At 38.8% G+C, this 24,691-nt stretch overlaps 1 protein-coding gene across 18 annotated transcripts in view; it reads left to right on the top strand.

Annotated features, from left to right (window-relative positions):
* The window catches only part of CPLANE1 (ciliogenesis and planar polarity effector complex subunit 1), a 128,814-nt gene that overhangs the window by 56,834 nt on the left and 47,289 nt on the right, over positions 1–24,691 (top strand). For 16 of the 18 annotated variants that reach the window (XR_016392627.1, XR_016392626.1, XM_089908766.1 and 13 more), the window contains 12 exons: positions 1,304–1,597; positions 1,773–2,543; positions 4,000–4,166; positions 5,272–5,404; positions 6,266–6,320; positions 9,802–9,906; positions 11,400–11,471; positions 13,195–13,304; positions 13,651–13,846; positions 14,430–14,579; positions 18,831–19,081; positions 24,027–24,114. Coding sequence is in view for 16 of the 18 variants with exons in the window: in XM_089908766.1 (XP_089764892.1) it covers positions 1,304–1,597; positions 1,773–2,543; positions 4,000–4,166; positions 5,272–5,404; positions 6,266–6,320; positions 9,802–9,906; positions 11,400–11,471; positions 13,195–13,304; positions 13,651–13,846; positions 14,430–14,579; positions 18,831–19,081; positions 24,027–24,114 (2,392 nt within the window). In the remaining 2 variants the exon portion in view is untranslated. The remainder of the gene's footprint in view (positions 1–1,303; positions 1,598–1,772; positions 2,544–3,999; positions 4,167–5,271; positions 5,405–6,265; positions 6,321–9,801; positions 9,907–11,399; positions 11,472–13,194; positions 13,305–13,650; positions 13,847–14,429; positions 14,580–18,830; positions 19,082–24,026; positions 24,115–24,691) is intronic. The other 2 variants (XM_022599066.3, XM_022599156.3) reach the window with 2 other exon arrangements.

Genomic DNA, 24,691 nt, shown 5'->3' with positions numbered 1-24,691 from the left:
AACTACTGAAGCCCATGTGCCTAGAGCCCATGCTCCGCAACAAGAGAAGACACCACAGTGAGAAGCATGCGCAGCGCAATGAGGAGTAGCCCCCACTCACTGCAACTAGAGAAAGCCCACAACAACGGAGACCCAAAGCAGCCAAAAATAAATAATAAAAAAATAAAAATACGAAGAATGAAAGGATATACACTAAAAAATGTCAATACTAGTTATCTTTGGGAATAAGATTATGAATCATTTTTATTTTCTCTTTTATCCTTTTTTTTCTGTAATAAGCATATATTTCTTTTGTAATTGAAGGGACCTACATTTTTTTTAAAAACCCCCAGTGTTTCCTTATTGGCTTGTTTTAAGAAGTGCAAATTCCTCTGTTGGGCTTGAAAGACCCCCATGGACAGCTTTTATCTCCCCTCTTTTCCCACCATACTCTCACAAGTCCAGTGGTTCTCAAAGTGTGGGCCCTGAACAATTAGCATCAGCATCACTTAGATATTAGGAACACAAATTCTCAGGCTGCCATCCCAGACCTACTGGAATCAAACTCTGGGGATGGGGCTCAACAAAGAGTGCTTTTAGAAGTCCTACAGGTGGCTCTGGTGCATGCTACAGTTTGGACCACTGTACTAACTTCCCTTCTCATTAGCTATAAATTTCCTGCTCCATCTAAGCCAGTGTACATGCTAGTGGTTCCCAAGCTTTTCTGTACATTGAAATCACCTAGTCATCTTAAAAAATACTAATCCTGGCTCACATCCCCCAGATACTCTGATTTTACTGGTATAGGGTGTGACCTGGCCATTGCGACTTTTTAAATGCTCCTCAAGTGATTTTGTTATTCAAGGTTTGTCAGCCACAGTGCATACCTTTGCCTTTCACTCGGTCAGCCCTTCCACAGGAACTCCTCTCTCTTCACCTGTTGCTAATCTCTGCTTTTTTTCTTTCCTGAAAAACCCTGCCACAACACACCCATTTTAGGAATTCTTTAATTATCCTCACCCACTCCATCAGACCACTCCTTTATGGTCCCAGGGATGTTTATGTAAACTGCTTTACAGATAGTCCCAAGTCTCACTAGGGGTTCATATTCCTAGTTGACAGCTCCTTGAAAACAGGAAGCTATTCTTCTTTTCCTTTTTTTTAAAAATCTCTCCCAGCTCTGCTTCCTATTCAGCATTTATGGCTCCAGCAGTTACTAAGACAGAAGTATGACTATTCTGGAATACTCAGATAATTATTGTTGCTTCTTTAGGTTCTTTTCATTATATTTTAAGATGTTTCTTTAATTTTTATTTTATCCTAGCTGCAACAGATCAACTTCATGAGCCTAATGCAAATAGTAGGATCATCCTTTGCTAACCTCCCAGACATACATCAACTTCTACAGCAGTCTCAGTCTGTGCATTTGGTGGGAAGCCAAGGATCAAACCCCACAAGAGGGAGTAATGATGTTGAAGACACCAGTAGAAATCTGAAGGAGAGATTTTTCGTTAAACCACAACCCATGGGAGAGTACACCAGAGAGCCTGGCAAGAACAGCCCACACTGCCATAAAGGAATTGTGCAATCTGATGAAAATAGTAATGGAAATTTACAGGTAATGCATTTTAAAATACCATTAAAGTTGTCCTAGTAGTTCAGTTGTTGGTTATTTGAGTAAGTAACTTATTTAGTAATTATATTCCACCTCCTCCAAAACATATCGAACATCATTTAAAAAGTAGGAGTTCGTAATGTATTTTAATATTACATAATATTTTTTTCTCTTCCAGAATGTTCCACATAGGAATGTTCCTTTTTGTCAATTAGAAGGCCAAACCCAGAATAGAGGACTAACTCCAGCATCTCAGAGCTTACCAACCACTTCATTGTCTCCAGCCCCTGCTGGAAATACTCACCTCCACCTTTTGTCCACGTCTTCTGCCATTCTGAAGACACCTGAACTTATCCCCACTGCAAAAACTTTCAGACCTGGTGATGGTTTTCCTTTGCTTCAATTTCAGCCCAAGCCTGAATTTAAGCCCCTTTCCTTCCATACAGAAAGAGTTCCTCAAGTTCCCTTCAGTCCTCCGCCACAGCCAAGAGTGGCTTGGGGATTATCTGATTTCTTCCAGCCTCCTTTGCCAAAGAGAGCAATGGACACTACTTCAATGTCCCATTTGAATTTGAGCCAGTATAATACTGAAGCCATAAAAAAAGCAGTTGAGCAGAAGAAATGGGCAGAAACAATAATTACAGAAATTCCTAAGCATGTGAACTTGGATCAGTATGTTGGACAAGAAAACTTGACACCTCAGCAGGACTCTGCAACATTTATAAAACCAGAAAAACTGTTTGATGTTAAGCCCGGGCCCTTTGAGATATCTCCTCAGAATTCTTTTGGACTTCCATTATTGCACCTGCAACTTAAACCTCCTTCTGTATTTTCCTCTGCCTCAAGAGCATCAGTTACAGTTCCATCAATACCTATTAGAACTGTAGCAGAAGAAAGCAAATACCCAAGACTATCACTACTTCATTCATGTCTATCCCAAGAAAATATGGTAATGATTTTTGCAGAGTGATACAAAAGCACAGTCCTGCCTTTTTCATACCATAAATATACACTCAGTGAAAAGCTCTTACACACTTCTTTTTTTTTTTTTTTTTTTTTTTTTGCGGTACGCGGGCCTCTCACTGTTGTGGCCTCTCCCGTTGCGGAGCACAGGCTCCACATGCGCAGGCCCAGCGGCCATGGCTCACGGGCCCAGCCGCTCCGTGGCATGTGGGATCTTCCCGGACCGGGGCACGAACCCGTGTCACCTGCATCGGCAGGCGGACTCTCAACCACTGAGCCACGAGGGAAGCCCACACACTTCTTTTTAAAGAAATAATGCTTCTGTTATTGAAAACAACATATAAAATTTGGTTTAAAATAATAATGGAGTACCTTAAAGGTTTTAGGTCTTTTTCGTGTATCAGTACCAGAGTTTTCTAAACTCTTTCAAAAAGATGTTTCTGAGATTCTGCTCAGAGAAGAAATAAGAAGTAAAATAAAATGACCAGTGTTCTTGTGTGTGTGTGTGTGTGTGTGTATGTGTATGTATATCTGTCTGTCTGTCTAGAGAGAGAGCATTGTTTGGGGTTCCTAGCAATTGTGATATGATTCCCTTCAAATCTACTACAGGTTAAAATTGTTAAATTTAGACCCAGATCTGTAAGTAGTTTTACATATTAAAAAATTGTATCTTTTTAAAATACTTTAAACACAAAGATTAAATCTTTATAAACCCACCAAATCATCTTTAAAGTTGTAACCTTTGATTTATGAAATTAAGATTGTTTAGGTTCTAGTTTTGTAAGTCAGTATAGTTGAGTATTTGAGTAATTCATTCTCTGGTACACTTTTAAGATTTGAAAATGGTGCTGGGAAAAGAAATGGTCATTCCTTAGAAAAAGTACTTATCGTGCCTTCCTTTCTTCTGAACGTATTATGAACAAAAAAGAAAGGATTTTAAAGGAGTGGAAAAGTAGACATTTTGGGAAGGTTCTAAAGAAATATTTTTAATTAGAATAGTATAATGAACCCCCAAGTTACCATCACCCAGCATCAGTGGTTATCAACATATTGCTAATCTGTTCCATCCATAATCTCCACCCGTGTGCATCCTCCCTATTCCAAAGAATTTTAAATCAAAGCTAGACGTTATATAACTTCATTTATAATTTTAAGAAGGAAGATTTTTAATATGAAAAGGAAATGAAGAAAATGAGGACTTTTAACATAATTTCTGAAATAAAATGCCCAGTTGAAATTTTCAGGAAATGATTTCTAAAATCATTTGTACTTTAAGATCTGCGTACTCGTCTTACCAGTCCAAATCAGTTTTTCTTTGATATGTTCTATTTCTTGCACGTCTTAGTTTAATTTAAACCAATGTGTTTCTCAGTTTTTTATTAACATATTGCCTAATTGAGGTTTGTAATTTTAAATTACTATGCTTTGTTTTTTTCTTATAGTACCAAAACCCACAACTTATTCCACTCGAAAACCTTATTGCATTTAAACAAATGCAACAAAAATTAACGCATAATTTATTTGAACAAGGCGGTCCTGGACACCTCCAGCTTCTACAAGTCAAAATAGAATCATCTGAATTGAGACAAGGAAAGGACAGTAAAAAAAGGCAAGTTTTAAGTGAAATTTTATTTGAGCATATACCTGCAAATGTACCTGCAAGTTTATTATTAGTGACAATAATATAGTTATAAGATGGAAGTTATCTGGTTCAACCTCCCAGCTTGACACAATTGCGTATTCAGTTTCCTTGTCAAGTGTCATGCATTTGAACACATCTTGTGATGAGAAAAATTCCTATAATGTGAGAAACAAATACTATTATTTTTTACATTTTATTAAGGAATTTTTTCCTGGCATTCATAGGCTAGAGGTTTCTTTTTACATTTTTCTCTAACAGGATGAGCAGTCATCTTTTGCAGCACAAATATTTGATATCATGAAATCTTCCATATACTGTCCAATACACTGAAGTAACGTTTATTGTTATTCTTCTTACCATATCCTCCAGACTCTTACAGGAAGCAGTGATGTGAATTGTTTCAGGGCACTAAGAAATGCGCATGTAAAAAGCAAGGCTGTGACTTCTAATGAAGAGCATTTATAATGTTTTACTCATAATGGATGTTCAAAACATGTATTAACTGGTAGATTATTACTTAGTTTAGAAAATACTTTAAAAATTTCACATTTATCAGACCCTAAAATCTACTACCAGTGCTCTCTTTCCAGAAATGGTCTTTCCTTCCATCTTTTCCAGGTAAACCCTCTTCAAAGTAAGTTTTCCCCTTAACTTTTTGGGCTCTCCTTCCTCCTTGCTGGGATTTCCTCCTTGCTGAGGTGACTGAGTTTGCCTAACTTTTTCAGATAGGTGAATAGAGGTATCCAGTAGGGTTTCTGGGGCCAGCTTAGAATCTGCAGAAAAGAGAATTTGAAAATTACCTAAAAGGTGTAACTCTAACCTGGGACTCTAGTGACTAACACAGAAAAGTCAGTTCAGTAGTAGAGGAACTAGAAATAACTTTCATGGGTCCCTGACTTCTGCTTATATTTGCTTGTATTCTACCAGAATATCTTGCTAATTTAATTAAATGGCACTGAAAATAATTTATTGACAAAATTTTGATAACTGTCCCACTGCATAGCATGATACAAATGAAAAACTGATGTTACTAAAATAGTAAAAATATATTTTACACTATTGTTTTTAATAGACAAAGACGACGAGCTGAAAGAGAGCTGCAAGAAAAAAGATCAGAGAAACTAAGGAGAAAACCAAGTGTGACTTTCCAACCAGAGGATTTCATCATTAATGATAATGATTCAGAAATAGTTATGAAGCCCAAGGTATAGAAAACCTATAATACATTCTTCCCTGGTCTGCATGTACGCAGAGTTTAGAATGTCTGTGTTTTATCTAGTCGTCTGATTGCTGGAAGCTTCTGATTGTGACTAGGAGAACCTTAACATCATTAAGCACATAAATCTCTGCTGCATCCCTCTGTGCAACAGTAGACAAACAGTTGTGAATGTGAACAGCAACTTGTTGGTAAATCAAAAACTGTAGTTTAGAGCATCTGCTTGTGTGACTTATATTTGAAATCACTCTTCCTTTTTTCTATGACATCTTAATGCATATCATGTTATTTGGGTTTCTCCTATGATAGTTTCACCTAACTCTTTTAGGTGCCTCTAGGATTTCCCAAACATAGGTTTGTTATGCAACCTATATTTTATATCAGATCTTTGCGAACATTCCTTCTAAATTTGGTGACTATTTACCTGTATTTGCAACAAGAGTTTAAATAAACAGAAATAGTTTTGTTTACTTGAATCTTAGCACCCTTTTTTCAGTAAGTCCTCAAGAACATGTCTAGAGGCACTTAGTAAAATGTTGAGTCCATGAACAGTTTTGATATTATTTGTGAGTTAAAGCTAGTCTTGCAGGAGAGAATTGCATATTGTAATTTAGTAACTGCATTAAATTGGTAATCCTCTTTTTTATTGTTTGACTTGTGAATTTCGTAAGTATCTTTGTGGAGTTATTTTGATAGAGTAAATAATTTGATAGAATAAATATTTCTAGAATTAAAGGATTTTAAACTATACCTAAAAAATCAACATTTCTCATAGCTATTGAATATTTTTTTTCAAAATAATGACTGTCTTTGAGTTAATCATAACTTGATCATTTGGGGATTCATTTAGGAGCAACAAGAACATCATGGTTCCCAGCCTTTGGAAGACTTTGACATTCCTTTTGGTATGTATATGCATGATTAATGTCACATCTCCATTCAGAGTTAAAATCAGCTTTCTAAAAATATGTAGATACCTACCCACTTCCCAGGGATACTGGGAAAAGCAGAAATGTTTACGTAAGTGTTGTATGTTGTAAGCACTGTTAAAATGTTAGTTATGATATATGAAAAAAATATAAAAATAAAAATATGTAGATAAAAATGAGACCAAATTGCTTTCATGTTATCTTTGACAGGATGGTGTTTATGTGTGTATGTATGTATATGTGTTTGTTTTGATGTGTTATCCGTTAGAGCAGTGGTTGAGAAAGTATGGCCCACAGACCAGATCTGGATTACACCTGCTTTTGTGAATCGAGTTTTATTGAAACACAGGCATGCCCATTTATTTACACATTGTCTATGACAGCTTTCACATTGCAGCAGGTTCCATTTGTTGCAAAAGGGACCATATGGTTCACAAAGCCTAAAATATTTATCATCTGGCCCTTTACAGAGTTTACCAACCCCTATAGTAGAGCAGTGCAATTAATTAGAATCTCAAATAAGATATTGATATATAAGGCCTAAAAGGAAATTATTGGAGAACACGCCTGGAGTCAAATTAATCATAGAAAATACATGTACATTAAAGTAAAGGAATCAGTTCAGAAAAAAGAACTTGTTTATAGATAGTAAATTCTTTTCTTTCTTGAATTGGTCAATTCATTTCTTGCCACTGAATGTACATGTTCTCCAGCCTTTCTCTTCAGTATTTTTCACACATATACGCACAAACACTCTTGTGCCTCTGCAACCATTCACTCTCATGACTTCAGCTCTTAAATTTTTTTGGTGACATTCAAATATACATCTTCCCCCTCTTTCTTTTCTACTTTCCCCTTAAATTCAACATGTTCACGGGAGTTCTTTGGTGGCCTAGTGGTTAGGATTCTGGGCTTTCACTGTGGTGGCCCTGGGTTCAATTCCTAGTCGGGAAACTGAGATCCCACAAGCTGCATGGCGTGGCCAAAACAAAAACAAAAAAAAACATGTCCACATTTTTTTTTTTTTTTTTTTTTGTGGTATGCAGGCCTCTCACTGCTGGGACCTCTCCCGTTGCGGAGCACAGGCTCTGGACGCGCAGGCTCAGCGGCCATGACTCACAGGCCCAGCCGCTCCGCGGCATGTGGGATCCTCCCGGACCAGGGCACGAACCCGTGTCCCCTGCATCGGCAGGCGGACTCTCAACCACTGCGCCACCAGGGAAGCCCAATGTCCACATTTTAAACTGGCATTTTCCCATTAGTGATATCACCACTCATTTGATTGGACAAGATTTTTACCTTGGAAGTCACCCCTGATTTATCCCTCACATCTGTTACCCCATTCCTTCACATAATCCTTGGCCTGGTGCTCCCTCCCTTTTTTGGTGCCACGACCCAGCATCAGGCCTCTGCGTGCTGAGCAGTTGTCTCCTCACTGACCTTTTAGCTTCTGTTTCTCAGCTGCTTAATCTGTCTGGTGTTCTTCTTTTCCACGCACTTGTCTTAAAACCATTTTCTTTTTCATTCTTGATAACATTCTTTCTCTTCACAAAGGTGGTACATATTCACTGGAGAAGATTTAGAAAATGCAAGTAGAAAATAAGACCAATATTAAAATCTCCAATAATCCTTCTGTCTAGAGATAACCAGTGTTAATATTCTTCTAGAGTTTATTTTCTGAGTATCCCTACTCTCTATATATCTATAAATTATATATGTGTGTGTGTATATATATATATTTATATATAAAAAGAATACCTCCTCTACTTGTTTATAACTTACTTGTTTTTACATACTAGTATTAAGGTATATATCTTCCCACTTTACTAGATATTCTTCTACAATGTCATTTAAAATGACTGCGTAGTACTCCAGTGAATGTATATTGTGTCATTCCAAACAACAACAGTTCTCCAATTCTGTGACATCTACTGGGTGTCCTATAATTCAATTCCATTCTAACACTAATAACCTAGAGTTAGCACAGACCCCAGAGGTTAAGGAATCAGTCCCAAAAGGCTCCCTATTTCCTTTAGACACCAGCTGCAAATGGGGTCCCCCAACACCTGCATTTTTGTCTGGTCAAATATAAATTCAGGGATTCCCATGACACCCCCGCCCCCTACTAGCAGGTTTACTAATTCTCTAGAACAACTCTAGAACTCACAAAAGCACTTTATTTGTGGTTACAGTTTCATTATAAAGGATACAACTCAGGAACAGCCAAAGGGGAGAGATGCATAGGGCAAGGTATGGGGTTTGAGGACACAGAGCTCCCACACCCTTTCTGGGTGCACCAATTCCCAGCACATCCACTTAATCATCAACCTAGAAGCCCCCTTAGCCTCGTTGTCTCAGGGTTTTTACTGAAATTTCATTACATAGGCATGGTTGATTACATCATTGGCCATTGGTGATTGAACTCCAGCTGCTCTCCCTTCCGTGGAGGTGGGAGTAAGGCGGGGCTGATAGTTGGTTCCTCTGGTGACCAGCACCCATCCAGAAACTATCTAGGGGCCTGCCAGGAGTCATTAGCCTAAACTCAGATATGATCAAAAGGGGCTCATCATGAATAACAAAACATACTCCTACCACTCAGGAAAATCCAAGGGTGTAAGGAGTTTTGTTCCTGGAACCAAGGACAAAGACCAAATATAAATATTTTTTATTATACTACCAAGTGCCATCATTGATACTCTTTTATTCTACTTAGACTCCCTGGGTACTCTCCCAGGAATATCCACATCAAAACCTAAACTCCCATAATAGTCTTTGGACTTTGATTCTACTTCCTGCTGAATGTTTCCTCCAGGGTGGAAATTACCTCAGGTACAGCATGTGCAGTCTGAATTCATTATCCCTTCCCTACCAACTGGTTTGTTCTTCTGTGTTCTCTATCTCCATTTGTGTCACTACCAACTTAACATCAAAACACACATTATTCTGAGTTCTGCTTTCCCCTTCCCCCTCTCAACCAGTCAGTAGCCAGTTCTTGCGTGTTTTACTATCGTTGTAATTCTAAAATTTATCCTCTCTCCTCTATTCCTCACCATTACTAGGTACTTATTTGAACTGCTACAGCAGCCTCATCTATCTGATTGCCTTACTTTAATTTTATCCACTCAAATTTATTTTCCACACACTGGCTGGGGTGGTTTCTCTGGAACATCAGTCTGACCATATCATTTGCCTGCTCAACAATTTCTACTGGATCTTCATCAGTCAGAAGAATAGGTTTCTAGCCTGGGCATACAGAGTCCTTCACAATTTTGGTTTTAATTCTACTGAGCTGCCTGTGAGGGTCAACTTAGATACCACTTCACTCAGAAAGTCCATTTTGGTAACATCTTGACACTGAATTCCTCACCTCCCTTGAGTTAGGTACTCTGCTTCTGGGCTCCTGGTAATATATTGGCTTCTCAATGATTGCTTCCAATGTTTTGTTGTTATATTTAAGAAAAACTCCAGGATAATGTTAATACTTCAGCTGGATTGCATTTCATGGCCTCTGTAAAAAAGAAAGTTAAAGGATGTCAGGATGCAAGTACAAATACAGACCCAGGTAAAATGCTATTTCACTTTAATTTTTAAAATTCATTACATTTTGCAATATTTAATATATCTCAACTTTTTTTTCAAAACAGTGATTTAAAGGGAATTTAAAATTATGTGATAGGGACTTCCCTGGTGGTCCAGTGGTTAAGACTCCACGCTACCAATGCAGGGGGCCTGTGTTCAATCCCTGGTCATGGGACTAAATCCCAAATGCCTCAACTGAGAGATCCTGCATGCCACAACTAAAGATCCCTCATTCCTCAACTAAAGATCCTGCATGCTGTAACTAAAGGTCCCGCACATGGCAATGAAGATTCCGCATGGCGCAACTAAGACCCAGCGCAGCCAAATAAATAAATATTTAAGTAAAAAATAAATGAATAAAATTATGTGATATTAGTTACTCATCCCAGCTTCTTGTCCCCAGCCCTGGTATATACTTTACACATTTTAAACTAAAATTAAATTTTAAATTGAATTTATGGTAACTTTATTAAAACGTAATAGGTATTTGTTTAAAAATGCCATGGACTACACCCTAAATCAGTAGAAATAATATATATTCTAAAATTTTTTATTTTTTGGCTGCGCCATGCATCATGTAGGATCTTAGTTCCCTGACCAAGGATTGAACTGCACCCACTGCATTGGAAGAGCGGAGTCTTAACCACTGGACCGCCAGGGAAGTCCTGGTAGAAATAACATTTTGAATTTGGGTTCTCTGTGCCATAATTGACTTTACTAGAATTTTATGCCTAAGATTGAGAGGCCTGAAGCCGTGGCTACTGAAGTTGAGTTAGGAAGAGAAGGACTAGATTGGGTTTAGTGTGGGAAGAATATATGTAACTGTGTCCAAAAATAGAGGAAATAAATGTTGGAGGAGCTATTATTTGGAATTTTGCCTGACAGACTTCTTCATTAATGTAATGAGTGAATGTATTAGGTGGTTTCCAGTATTTTTCTCCTATGAATGATGCTTCAGTGAGTAACTTCTTGCATAGAGCCTTTTTTGTTGTCGTTGTTCATCACTATGATTTAGCTAACTCTTTTACCCTTTACCAGTCCGGTAGATTAAAGAAAAAGGCCTCTAACTGTTATTTTAATTTTTATTTCTTTCTGAATGAGGTTGAGCATGTACAAGTTTTTTTTTAATAAGATTTTTTTTGATGCAAATGGTGAGTGCGCATTTGAGAAACATTCTTAAATGTATCTTTGAGAAAGCCTAGGAGGTACTTGACTGCTCTGTAGTCTTCTAAAGTCAGCAGCCTATTTGCTGGAAGTTTGTTATTCATTCAGGTGATCAGGCCCAGGATATAAATAATAATAAAATCTAAAATTATCATATTAATTAAAAAATTAAATTCTTAAGCTGTCTACTTTTCTACCACGTTTTATACACAATATATAAAAATCTGCACTTGTATATTTAATTTTTTCTGTGCTTGTGAAATCCTTTTTCTGTTTTCTCTTTTTGTCCCAAATCTCCTAATTGACTACAAGATAAAGATGCTGGTTCTCAAGAAGTTGTTTCTGAATGTCATAAAAATCAGCAAATCATTTCTTCCTCATCAGGTGTGATTTCTTTCTTTTTTTTTCTGAGAACACCATGACTAGTTAAAGGTTATGTCTGCATGACGGCTGAAACAGGAGTTACCGACCCCCATAAAAAAAAAGCAGTTAAACCAATCAATTGATTTAATAGAGATAGAATGATAATTTAAGTATTTTCACTTTCTTTTTTTCTAGTTTTTTAAAAAATTTATTTATTTTATTTATTTATTTTTGGCTGCATTGGGTCTTCGTTGCTGCACACGGGCTTTCTCTAGTTGCGGCAAGCAGGGGCTACTCTTCGTTGCAGTGTGTCGGGTTCTCATTGCGGTGGCTTCTCTTGTTGCAGAGCATGGGCTCTTGGCACGCGGGCTTCAGTTGTTGTAGCACGTGGGCTCAGTAGTTGTGGCTTGTGGGCTCTAGAGCGCAGGCTCAGCAGTTGTGGCGCATGGGCTTAGTTGCTCCACGGCATAGGGGGATCTTCCTGGACCAGGACTCGAACCTGTCTGTGTCCCCTGCATTGGCAGGTGGATTCTTAACCACTGTGCCACCAGGGAAGCCCTTTTTTTCTAGTTTTTTGGTTGTCACGTGGTTTAAATTCAAGCCTTGGTGCCAAGTTTCCAGTACTCAGTATTGCAACGAGTTATATTTTGCTTGTGAAATTTGAAAGTAATGTTCTATTAAAAATGCAATGCTAGGGGAAAAAAATACAATGCTAGGAAATAAGATTAGAGTTGTAGGACAAAAGTCACAGAGTTAGACTGCTGACTTATTGTGACAGGCTTCTATATTGTTTTGAATAAGAAGCTAATGGCTTTTGTAAAATTAAGATATTAAACATTTTAAGTGGTAAAATTTAGCTATGGTCTTTATATATACTAAGAACTACTGAATTGTACATTTTTAAAGGAGGTGAATTACATCTCCATAAAGCTGGTTAAACAAGCGAACAAGCAACAAGAAACTGTGTGGAAAGTAAAAAAATTAATTAGTTATGATTAATTTCCTAAAGCCTGGTTTTATTGAAATTTTAAACAAGCAAAACTGACTTAATATATCTGAAATTGAAAAATGAAATTATAGCATGTTCTTGGTATGACTTAGATATTTCATTATTCTTGTGAGCCATTCATATGAGAAAAGCAATAGTCAATATGCATCAATTCTGAATTATTCTAGAGTAATTTGCCCTTAGAATAGAATACAATTTGCTTTAATTTATTTATACCTATGAAACTTCTACTTAGATTTTCAACAAATATCCTTTTTTTTTTTTTTGGTTGCGTTGTGTCTTCGTTGCTGTGCGCAGGCTTTCTCTAGTTGCAGCGAGCAGGGGCTACTTTTTGTTGTGGTGTGCAGCCTTCTCACTGCGGTGGCTTCTCTTGTTGCAGAGCACGGTCCCTAGGGCACGCGGGCGTCAGTAGCTGCAGTGTGTGGACTCAGTAGTTGCGGCACGCAGGCTCTAGGGTGCGCGGGCTTCAGTAGTTGTGGCTCGCGGACTCTAGAGCACAGGCTCGGTAATTGTGGTGCATGGGCTTAGTTGCTCCACAGCATGTGGGATCTTCCTGGACCAGGGATTGAACCCGTGTTCCCTGCATTGGCAGGTGGATTCTTAACCACTGTGCCACCAGGGAAGTCCGTCCAACAAATGTCTTTAATGTTGTTTGTTGCTAACTTTTTCTTACCAAGTTAATGACATAGAGCTATTTACAGATTTTTTTACTATCCTGATTTTTCTTATTTTTAGAACATGAATCTTTCAGTGTTCCTCAACTTTTGGCACCAGATGTATATCTGAATCTCAAACTTTCCACTGAAATATCAGAGAAACCTCTGTCACCTTCAGCAAGTGAAACGGTACTAAATTTGGAAGTTTTAATAAGAAGTTTTAATAATACCTTTGTGCTAAATTTTATTATGGTCATCTGCATTATTCAGTTGTATAGGTGAAATGAGGCCAAAAATCTCATCTACATAGATTTGTTGGAAAGGTCAAAAATTAGTTTAAAATTTAAATATTGTGCCCTCAAATACTGTAAACCAAAACCATCACACATACTTCCTGAAGTTTGCCCTAAGTTAGGCTTATATAAGCTCTTCTTGCCTTGAGAATTAAACCTTTCTGGGGCAGGGGTAGGGTAGAGTGGCCGTACTAGAAGTGAAAAGAATGTAACCCTCTTTGATTTTGTGTGTTTTGGTTCAGATTGGGCACACTTACATAAATGTGATTGACATTGAAGCTGATGATCTACACAAATTACCTGTTAGAGAAGAGCCTTCAGATGATAATAGTATCAAACAGCAAAGCGATCGTCTAGAAGTCCCATCTTCTGCAGAACTACATTACATGGCCGCTTCAGTTACTAATGCTCTTCCCCTGCACAATTTTAAGGGTCAAGGTAATAATTTTTTTTACTTTTAAAATAAATTTAAAACATTTTGAAAAATTCTTTAATATAGCATTGTTACCCCTACTTATGTCTCTTAGCTCTCCTCCTCCAAATCCACTGTAATTTTATTTTATTTATTTTTTTAATAAACGTATTTATTGATTGATTTATTTATTTTTGGCTGTGTTGGATCTTTGTTGCTACGTACGGGCCTCCTCTAGTTGTGGCGGCGGGAGCGACTGTTCGTTGCAGTGTGTGGGCTTCTCACTGCAGTGGTCTCTCTTGTTGCGGAGCACGGGTTCCAGGCACGTGGGCTCAGTAGTTGTGGCTTGCGGGCTCTAGAGCACAGGCTAAGTAGCTGTGGCACATGGGCCCAGTTGCTCCGTGGCATGTGGGAACTTCCTGGACCGGGGCTCGAGCCCATGTCCCCTGCATTGGCAGGTGGATTCTCAACCACTGTGCCACCAGGGAAGTCCAAATTCACTGTAATTTTAGATGTTTATATTCACATTTAGAAATGTTCTATTAATCTTTTAAATACCTTGTTTATAAGTTTAGAATCAATCTTTTTATGCCTTTCTTTTCTTGATAGAATCTGGCAATTCTGCTATGGATTTATTGTTTAAACCTGCAGAAGTGTCTCCAACCTTTCTGGATGGAAGAAGCTGGAGAGCAGGCATTCCAGAAGTGAAGGAGCCTTGCATCACCTCACCTCCACCATCAGACATACAGCAGGACAAAGGTGAATGCCCTAGATTTATAGCAGAACTTTCCCCTTTCTCTGAATTACCGTTATATTAGAAATAAGCACTAAAACTTGATCACTGCAGAGGAAACCAGAAAAAGGGTTTTTCCCTTGCTAAGGAGAGTAGGAGCAGATAGGTAAATGAGATAGAGTCATGGTTCCAAGCCTGGGACCCAGGGATATTGTGCAAGGAAACTACAGATCTGTTTGTGCATATGTCTTTTCTCAATTAATGAGGCTAAAAATAAATATCCTGTGGAATTTCATGAGTGTTTTGGTGTTAAAAAGGAATTCTCATATTTTAGAAGGTGGGAAGTTCTAGAATAGCACATAGAAAATACACAGGCTTGGTAGCCAATAGTACTTTATTAGTAAAATATTCAGTTTTATAGTCATAAATCAGGTTGCATTATTGTAAAATATTTGCAAGATTTAGAAGAATGTTTCTCCAAAACCTAAACTTATTACATGCTGTGAATCATTAGGTTAATCTAGTATGTAATCAGACTTCCTGCAGCAGAGACCTAATGCCTCTTCTGGCTTCCACACCTGTTGGGAGGAATGGACCTATCCTTGTGGTCATCAGCTGCTTGGGTGCAAAGTCCAGCGCTGCCTTTTCATTGTGCATCAACAGCAGACACTCAGGAGATGTGAGGAGCAAGGAAGGGATGGATAGCAGGGAAACTTCACCTTAGGATGTGTTAGAGCATGTGTATTACAGCTGTGTATACAATAAGTACCAGCATTTCAGATTTTGAAGGCTTTGTCCTCTCTCTCCCCTGCCATGGGACTGCTAGGTGCATGGGTAGTGGAGGGAGGATGTCTGAAGCTGACAGTCTTTCAGGCCGGGGAAGTGTGTGGGGAAATGAAAAGACCTTGGCTTTTATCAGTAGATTCAAATAGAACAGACCTGGCTTTCAGTCTCAGCCCTGTTACTTAATAGCTTGGAGACTTTTTGCAGGTAATTAACTTTATCTGATCCTCACTTGTATCTCTGTAGGATACAACCTCATAGGGTTGTCATGAGGGTTGCATCTAGCCAAATGCCTGTGACTACTTAAGTACCCTGTTAGTTTCCCTTCATTTTCACGCCAACTTGACTTTTGAACTTCTGACAAACTAGAACCGGACTGATCTCCCTGTGACCTCAGAATATCTTAGGACAGCATTTAAAATGACTATAAGCTACAGGTTAATTTCCTCCATCAGTGAGATCAAGTCTGTATTCAACCTTTTGGAAGATCCTTCTCTGAGGAGATCAGTCATGAAAATATGTCAGTGGACCCTTCTACTATTACTAAAGAGAACTTAAAAATGCCAATTTAAAAGGAAGAGTTTTATATTGTGAAATTAAATTCCATCATGATATACATAATATACTTTAAAGAGTCAGAATATAGTCACAGTAGAGTTGAGTGGGATTTGTATTATAAGAAAAGGCTGGGAGAAGGGAGGGACAGGGTTCTTAGGTATTTAAAACAAAAGCAAAAGCCAAACAAACAATACATTTCTGTTTTAGTGAGACCTCACCATTTTGAATGACAGTAGCTTACTATTTTAGAAACCATCTCCAACAGGAATACTATCAGTAACAGCAAGCAGAGCTTTGCTAGGCAGAGGGAGAGCATTGCAGGGTCAGTGGAACTCAGTATTTTAAATCACCTCCTAAGTGATTTTTTTTCAGTTAGTCAGTGAGAGTGGAACAGTTTCTCCATAGGAAGGGAAACTAGTTTCATTATGTATGTAAGCCATTCCAGATTTTGAGCACATCCATCTCTTTTTTGCTGTATATTCTACTTGAAGTTTGCACACCAGATTCTTTCCTGCGTGAATAAGGGAGATACTGCAGGCTGCCAAGAAACAAGAAGGATAGGTGGCAAAGTACTGTGAGAGTCAAGCTCAAAAAAGGGTAGGGCCAAAACAGGTAGGGAAAGATTATGTGACTGGCATTGCCAACATTGGAATTTACCTTTATCTTCTCATGGGAAGCTTCTCCTTAGACTGGGACTGAAATATAATCACTACTTAACATTTGTTTAGTAGTTCACAGTTTTCAGAGTATTTTGTTGGATAATTTGATCTTCACAAAACCTCTATGAGTTAGGTAGGACAGGCATCATAATCCTCATTTGACCAACTCTTCATTCACTCAACACTAAGTTAGGGACAATATATTGGGACTGAAGAAGAGAGTAATACCAGGCTCTGTGTCCTTGGGCTCATACATGGGAAGGAAGGCAGGGAAGTAAAGAGATGATTATGATACAGCATGGTAAGTGCAGTTACAGTGATAAGGATGAGACTGTTGGGAAATATAGCATCTAATCCATATCTGGGGAGGATTGGGGCTATTTAAGGGAGAGCCACCTAAATGGAATCTTAAAAGTAGGATCTAGCGAGGGAAAGGTGCATACAGATGGAGAGAAATAGATTGTGCAGTGACTCAGAGGTTTGATGGAGCTTGCTGAGTTTGAGAAAATTAAAGTTCAGTGTGCTTGGAATTTTTGTTTTTTAAAGAAATAGCGAGAAATGAGCTGGATAGGTAGGCCAAGGGAAGACAATGCCATTGTCTCTCATACTGAGACATTTGAACTTTTAAGGTGAAGGCATTAGAGAAACACTGAAGGATTTCAGGTAGAAAAGGAAAAATACCAGATTTGGGTTTTAAAAGATCTCTCTAGGGCCTGTGTGGAAGTTGGGCTAGAGAGAAGTGACATAAGTTAGAGATAAGGATACTGTTTGGGGTCCATTGGTTGTGAAAGCTTCAGTTAAGCACTGGTAGTAGGAATGAGGAGATGATAGGTACGTGGATCCTCAATATTTGGTGTCACGTTGGAACTGAAGGAAGGAAGAACCTCGAATGTGTCTCAGGCCTCTGGCTTGGGAAGCTCGGTGAATGATAGTGCTTACTCCCTGAGCTGGGGAATCAGGGAAGGAGCAAGGTGAATGGGCTGAAGTGATGAGTTTGGTTTTATATGCTTTGGGGACAGCCTAACTGAGATGACCAGCATACAGATGGATTTAAGGGCTGGAGCTCAGAAAGAGTGCCATTTGGATGTGAGAGTCAGCAGTGCATCTGAGACCTCACCCAGAGAGGGTGGGTAAAGTGAGAAGAGACATGAGCTGAGACTGGCGCCCTGGAAATACTGAAGGGTAAAAGGAGTGGGTGGCGGAAGGGAAGACCAAGACGACAACTGAGAAGGGAGAGCGAGATAGGGAGGAGAAGACCCAGAAGCCAAAAGTGTTTTAAATTCGTGACAACGATCAGTTGGGCTTAAGAGTAGAGTCAGTCATTGGCTTTGATATGGGCCTTGGGAGGTTTAATGTTTGCCTAAGAGCCCACGTAGAAGCAGTAATGGCCAACATTGGACCTAGGTTTTACTGTGTGACATTGTTGGTTTTCAAGGAGAGTTTTAAAAAGTCATAAAAATTGTAAGGTTGCTTTTTGATGAAGTGTATTTTTGTAGCAGAAGATAAAAGTAACATTCAAATTGCATTGTATATGGAACTTTGTGGTAATGGTAACACTGTTATGTATTCTTATCTCACGACAAAGACAAATCTCAGAAGTCAAGAAGCTGAAATGGTATTTCTAGGTATATTAAGTTAAAATTGATTTGGAAGGGAATGTTATGTTGACTTAAAATGAGGTCTTCAAAAAAGTAGATCTGCATCTACTTCTGTTTTTTTTGTTGTTGTTGTTGTTTTTGTTTTTTTTGCGGTACGCGGGCCTCTCACTGTTGCGGCCTCTCCCGTTGCGGAGCACAGGCTCCAGATGCGCAGGCTCAGCGGCCATGGCTCACGGGCCCAGCCGCTCCGCGGCATGTGGGATCCTCCCTGACCGGGGCACGAACCCGCGTCCCCTGCGTTGGCAGGTGGACTCTCAACCACTGCGCCACCAGGGAAGCCCTACTTCTGTTTTTGGGTTGGTTTTTTTTTTTCGTTTTAAAAAAATTTATTCTATGATTTTTTTTGTTATTGAACTCAAGTTATTTATTTATTTGCGGTACACGGGCCTCTCATTTTTGTGGCCTCTCCCGCTGCGGAGCACAGGCTCCGGATGCGCAGGCCCCGCGGCCATGGCCCACGGGCCCAGCCGCTCCGTGGCATGTGGGACCCTCCCGGACCGGGGCACGAACCTGCGTCCCCTGCATTGGCAGGTGGACTCTCAACCACTGCGCCACCAGGGAAGCCCCTATTTCTGTTTTAATTGTAGTCAATTCTGATATTACCTTTATTAATATTTAGATACTCCGAAGCCAGATCTTCGATTCAAGGAACGAAGCTCAAAGTCAGATGCCTCAGATTACCCGCTGTGGGAACTACTACAGGATGTCTCTACCACTCGTCCTGCGCCAAGCTCTGCAGCTCGCCGGCTAGAGCATCTCACCTCAAAGCTTCAGAAAATTGATGAACAGCTGTTAGCAATACAGAACATTGCTGAAAACATAGAGCAGAATTACCCGAGACGTATCATGCTAGACCGACATTGTATTAAGGTAGGCTGTCTTTATTATAGTTTTCTGTTTGTTACCTACTTATTAAATTTGTAGTGTGATATAATTTTAGACTCTTGATTTTTCAAAATAATGGGAAATTTGGTTTCTTTAGGCTAGGGTTTCTCAACCTCAGCATTGTTGACATTTGGGCCAGATATTTCTTTGTTGTGGGAGTATGTCCCATGCATTGTAAGATAATTAGTAGCATCCCTGGTCTTGACCCACTAGCTGTCAGTAGCATTCCCCTCAGCTATAATAATCAAAAATGTCTCCAGGCATTGCCAAATGTCCCCTGGGAGACAAAATCACTCCCAGTTGAGAACCACTTAAACGTTAACCTTTTAAGAAGTGAACTCTTGCTTCCTACCAGGAAAATAAATATATGAATTACAAAACCAGAATGTGGTTTTAGATAAACCCTGCTCATAATTGAGTATCATTTTCTTCGGCAAGATTTTTATAACTTTACAAACAGTGTTGTCCTTATATTTTGAATTCTGTTTCTTTCAGATATTTTATACAATGGGATTACTAGTGCTTAGAAGTCTTCTGTATCTTTAAAAAGTATTCAGAATAAAGAGATTGATGTTTATGTATATTGGTATATCATGGTAGTTAGACCAATAGGAAGGAAGTCTCAAACGTTAATTACTTACTTTGCACAAGCATCCTGTCTTTTTTTTAGGAAATAAAATTTATATAAAATAAAGGTTAACGAACAAATGGTAAAAATATTTTGAATGTGTTAAAGCCTTATATTGAGAAATGCAAATTGGTTTGCAGGAAAAGAATTCCATCAGTGACATGTCTAACAAATATTCCAGGTTGCTAAGATGTTGATAGTTTAAAAGATAAATTTATTAGCTTTATAGCATTTCTTTAATCCAAACATTTAACAATTATTAAAAGGTTAAGGTTAAACATATTAAAAGGTATGTGAAACTACACTGAAAAAAATATATGAAGTAGGACTACTGGTTTTTTTTAAAATTTTTATTGGAGTGTAGTTGATTTGCAATGTTGTGTTAGTTTCAGGACTACTATTAAGTAATGACATTATGGTGTTTTGTTGGTTGTTTTCCTTTTTGTTTTTAATCCAGGTTTAGATCTGTTATATCCAAATTAGTGTTGAGTGTCAGAGTTGTCCTTGGAAGTCCATATTCCAAGGAATCCCTTTCAAAATCCCTTATCTTCTAGTTTATTAAGCGTATCTAAAGCCAGATATGTTACTTACACCTGAATCTAGTCTTGTTCCTGGCTTGTTCACTTCTCCAGAGCCCATGAATCATTCGTTCCTTTAACAAACATTTATCGACCTTCTACCACATGCTAGGCCCTGTGCTAAGTTCTGGGAATAGGAGAGTAAATAAGGCATAGTCCCTACTCTCAAGGAGCTTAGAATCTAATAAAAGAAGATAGATGTATGCACCAAAAATACATGTGAACAGGGTGCTGTAAGGACACACAGGTACATATGGCCTGTTGTGACTGTATAGGTAAGTGAAGCTATGGCACCAGAGAAGGCTTCGTAGAGGTGATTCTTGAACTGATAATGAATTGATATTCATCAGTTCGATGAGCAAGGGCTGATGAAAACATCGTGAGCAAAAGCAGAATGGCATAGAGTATTTGGGGAACTATGTCAATGTTAGCGGAAGGTAGCAGTTGATGGGACTGGGCTTTAAGATGCCTGGCAGTGTTGTTTGCTGTGCCAAGAGAGTAGGATTTTATTCTATAAGCAGGCAATAGGGAACCACTGAGGAATTTTAAGCACTGAAATGATATGATCAGACACTCTGGCAGCCATGTGGTGAATAGAATGGAGAGGAAAAGACTAGGAACAGGGAGATTGGTTGGGTCACAGTAGTTCTAGGCTAGCTGTTTGTTAGAATCAACTTGGGAACTGTCAGAAGTGCAAACTCATGGGCCCCATACCTATGAAATTCTGATTTTAGGTAGGTCTGGGTTAGAGCCCAGGAATCTGTATTATTAACAAGTTTCATAAATGATTCTTAATCAGTTAGCTCTATATCAGGTCTATTTTTTTTTTTTTTTTTTGGGCGGTATGCGGGCCTCTCACTGTTTTGGCCTCTCCCGCTGCGGAGCACAGGCTCCGAACGCGCAGGCTCAGCGGCCATGGCTCACGGGCCTAGCCGCTCCGCAGCATGTGGGATCTTCCCACACCCGGGCACGAACCCGTGTCCCCTGCATCGGCAGGCGGACTCTCAACCACTGCCCCACCAGGGAAGCCCTATATCAGGTCTATTGATTGGTGTTTGGGATCTGGTGAATAGTACCAAGCCAAGAAATAATAATAACCTGAACTTTGGCACTGGGGATGGAGGGAGGATGTAGCAGGATTCAGAGGTTGAGTGGCTGTGGGAAGGTGAAGAATAATGCAGAGATTCACAGTAGACTCCAGATTTCCAGCCTGGGTGAATGTTGGAGTCATTTTCTAAACTAAGGTAGAGGAAGTGTGTGTCTTTTGGGAGGAGTAAGACAGAGATTTCAGTGAGGGCCACGTGAAATTTGAGGTGCTGTGAGATTAGTAGGCATTTGGATATCTATTGATGCTTCTGGAGCTCAGGAGCTAGATCCGGGGTGATGGTACAGATTTTAGAGTCATCAGTTAGGAGAAAGTTCAAATTATAGTAGTGAGGGCACTCACCCAGAGAGAGCTTATTGAGTAAGGAAAAAGTGGGTTAAGATCAGAATTCTGTGGGTGCACTAACTTTTAAGGATGGGGATTCAACAACAAAGCTTAAGAAAATAATCTGAGGGAGGGAATGCTCAGGAGAAAGCAAGCCAGAGGAGGAATTTCAAGAAGAATTTCCACAGATCTGGATCATTAGATAAAAGGACAGTTGTGCATGTCAAGATCACTTGGGATGCTTCTTCAAAATATACATGCCAGCCCTATTGAAAGGCGTGGGGCGGAGAGAGAGGAAGGGGAGTGACTTTGCAAGGAGGAGGGCGTAGGTCACACACTTGTATTTTTTGAAAGTTCCCGCAAATTCTGATACAGGTCCCCTCTCAGCCCAAGCCTTTCCAAACTGGAAGGTAGGAATTATGTCTTTTGCTTGGTGCATGCAGGCAATTGATAACTTTATTTAATGGCTGTCTCCGTGCACTCATTTTTAGATTCTGACAGAAATAAAATCATTTTCATATAATAAAGACTTACTAATGGAACAGTTATTAGTAATTGTAGCACAAGCTTGGGAGACAATTTCAAAAGAAGAGTTCTAAAAATGGTTGATCAAACTCTATTCTTCCGAGGTGACTACTTTGAAGGAAATAGAATTGATTTAAATGAAAGGTTTGGCATATTGGCTTAAAATGTTCTCACCCTATTATAATGCACACATAAATACAAAGATTTTTACTTGCCCATTTTAGTTTAAGAAAACAGCTTGTAGGTCTGGAAGAGGCTGAGGGACACCGTGGACACACCGACTACATGCCTTAAAGATACGGGTTCAAGTCCATGTTCTGGATTTGCAAGTCACTGAATTTCTCTGGGCCTTATTCCCTCATGTTTAAAATGAAAGGTTTTGTTTTCTTCAGATAAATACCCCAAAGTGGAATTGCTGGATTGTATGTTAGATCTATTTTTATTTTTTTTGAAGAACCTCCATACTGTTTTCCATAGTGGCTGCACTAATTTACATTCCCACCAGCAGTGCACAAGAGTTCCCTTTTCTCCACATCCTTGTCAATACTTGTCTCTTTGATAATAGCCATTCTGTCTGGCATGAGGTGCTATCTCATTGTGGTTTTGATTTGCATTTCCTTGATGATTAGTGATGTTGAGCATCTTTTCATGTGTCTGTTGGCCATCTGTATGTTGTCTTTGGAAAAATGTCTGTTCATGTCCTCTGCCCATTTTTAAATTGGATTGTTTGTTTTTTTGATATTGAGTTATTTGAGTTCTTTAAATATTTTACATATTAATCTCTTATTGAAGATAGTATTTGCAAATATTTTCTCCCAGTCTGTAGGTTGCCCTTCTGTTTTGTTGTTGGTTTCCTTCACTGTGCAAAAGCTTTTTAGTTTGATGTAGTCTCTGTTTATTTTTCCTTTCTTGCACTTGCCTGGGGAGACAGATCCAAAAAATATATCGCTAAGACCAATGTCAAAGAGCGTACTGCCTGTTTTCTTCTAGGAGTTTTATGGTTTCAGGTCTTACATATAAGTCTTTAATCCAGTTAGAGTTTATTTTTGTGTATGGTGTAAGAAAATGGTCTATGAAAATGGTTTCATTCTTTTAAATGCAGCTGTCCAGTTTTCCCAACATCATTTGTTGAAGAGACTTTCTAAAACACAAAACAAATAAACATATAAAACAGAAACAGACTCATATATACAGAGAACAAACCAGTGGTTGCCGGAGGGGAGGTGGTTGGGGGATAGGCCGAATAGGTAAAGGGGGTTAAGAGGTACAAACTACCATTTATTTAAAAAAAAAAAAAAGTCATGGTGATGTAATGTACAGCACAGGGAAATAGTCAATAATATTGTATAACTTTGTATGGTGTGTAGTGTATAAAAATATTGAATTACTGTGTTATACACCTGAAACTAGTATAACATTGTAAGTCAGCTATACTTCAATAAAAAATAAATAAATAAAATAAAGGTGAACTATGTAAAAAAAAGAAAAGTTTTGTCTAGATGGTAGTTATCATTCCTCCCCATTGTAAAATTTATAATGCAATTTTCCTGAACCTCTTAAAAGGTTAAATCGGTTAAGATACAAAATAAGTAAAAATTTACTCCTCTTCATCAGCTCTCACCATTTAGCTCATATTGGATTTAATCCTGTTCTTTCATTTGTTGCATTAATACAAATGTGTAAAACCTACATAAAATCGTTTATGATGTTTTGAAATTATCAAACCATAAAATTTGTAGCAGTTATTTTGTTGTGCATGTTTTTCTACAGGTTGAACCTGTAGATCACATTGAGCTGTCTTCTGGCCCCGAATCTGAAAAAACACTGCCTTCAAAAACCATTCACATTCCTGAAGAAGGTTTGTGAGGGGTCGGGGGTGGGACTGAAGCCTTTTTTTGAAAGGATAAGTATTTCTTTTTGGTGTGCCAGAACTGGGAATAGTTTTCTTATGGGAGCTGAAGCCATCCATCCCCTCATTTTTAGATGAGGGCTTCCACCTCAGGCCAGTGTTTTTTCCGAGAAGCCCGACGCTGTACCCTCCCCTGGCGTTTGAACCAGAGGTGGACACTGTGGGCTGGACCTCACTCCACATCCGCGGCCACACACTGCTGAGGGTCACACAGAGCTTTGTGCTGAGGTGCTTGTTTGTCTGTGGTCATCAGCTGAGCTAGAATTTGAGGTTCAGGTTAAATGACACGGCAGTGGTGAAGTATTAAGTTTTTTCGTTTCTTAATGAATGGAATTAGGGTAGTTATTTAAATAAATTTCTACTGTAACTATAGTTGTTTATATCTACATTCTCTCATTGAGTCTTGTCAGCAGTTTAATGCATTTTGCCAAAAAACAGGTTTTAGTTCATTGATTCTCTCTATTGTTTCTTAATTTTCTTTTTCATAAATTTCTACTCCTAGCTTTATTATTTTTTCTGCTTTTGG

This window comes from Delphinapterus leucas, chromosome 3, assembly GCF_059928025.1.
Source record: "Delphinapterus leucas isolate spDelLeu-1000000601 "Yukka" chromosome 3, BTC_Dleu_Yukka2, whole genome shotgun sequence".
Classification (NCBI taxonomy): domain Eukaryota; kingdom Metazoa; phylum Chordata; class Mammalia; order Artiodactyla; family Monodontidae; genus Delphinapterus; species Delphinapterus leucas.
Note: the sequence above shows the minus strand (reverse complement) of the source record. Positions and strands in the feature narration are given on the sequence as shown.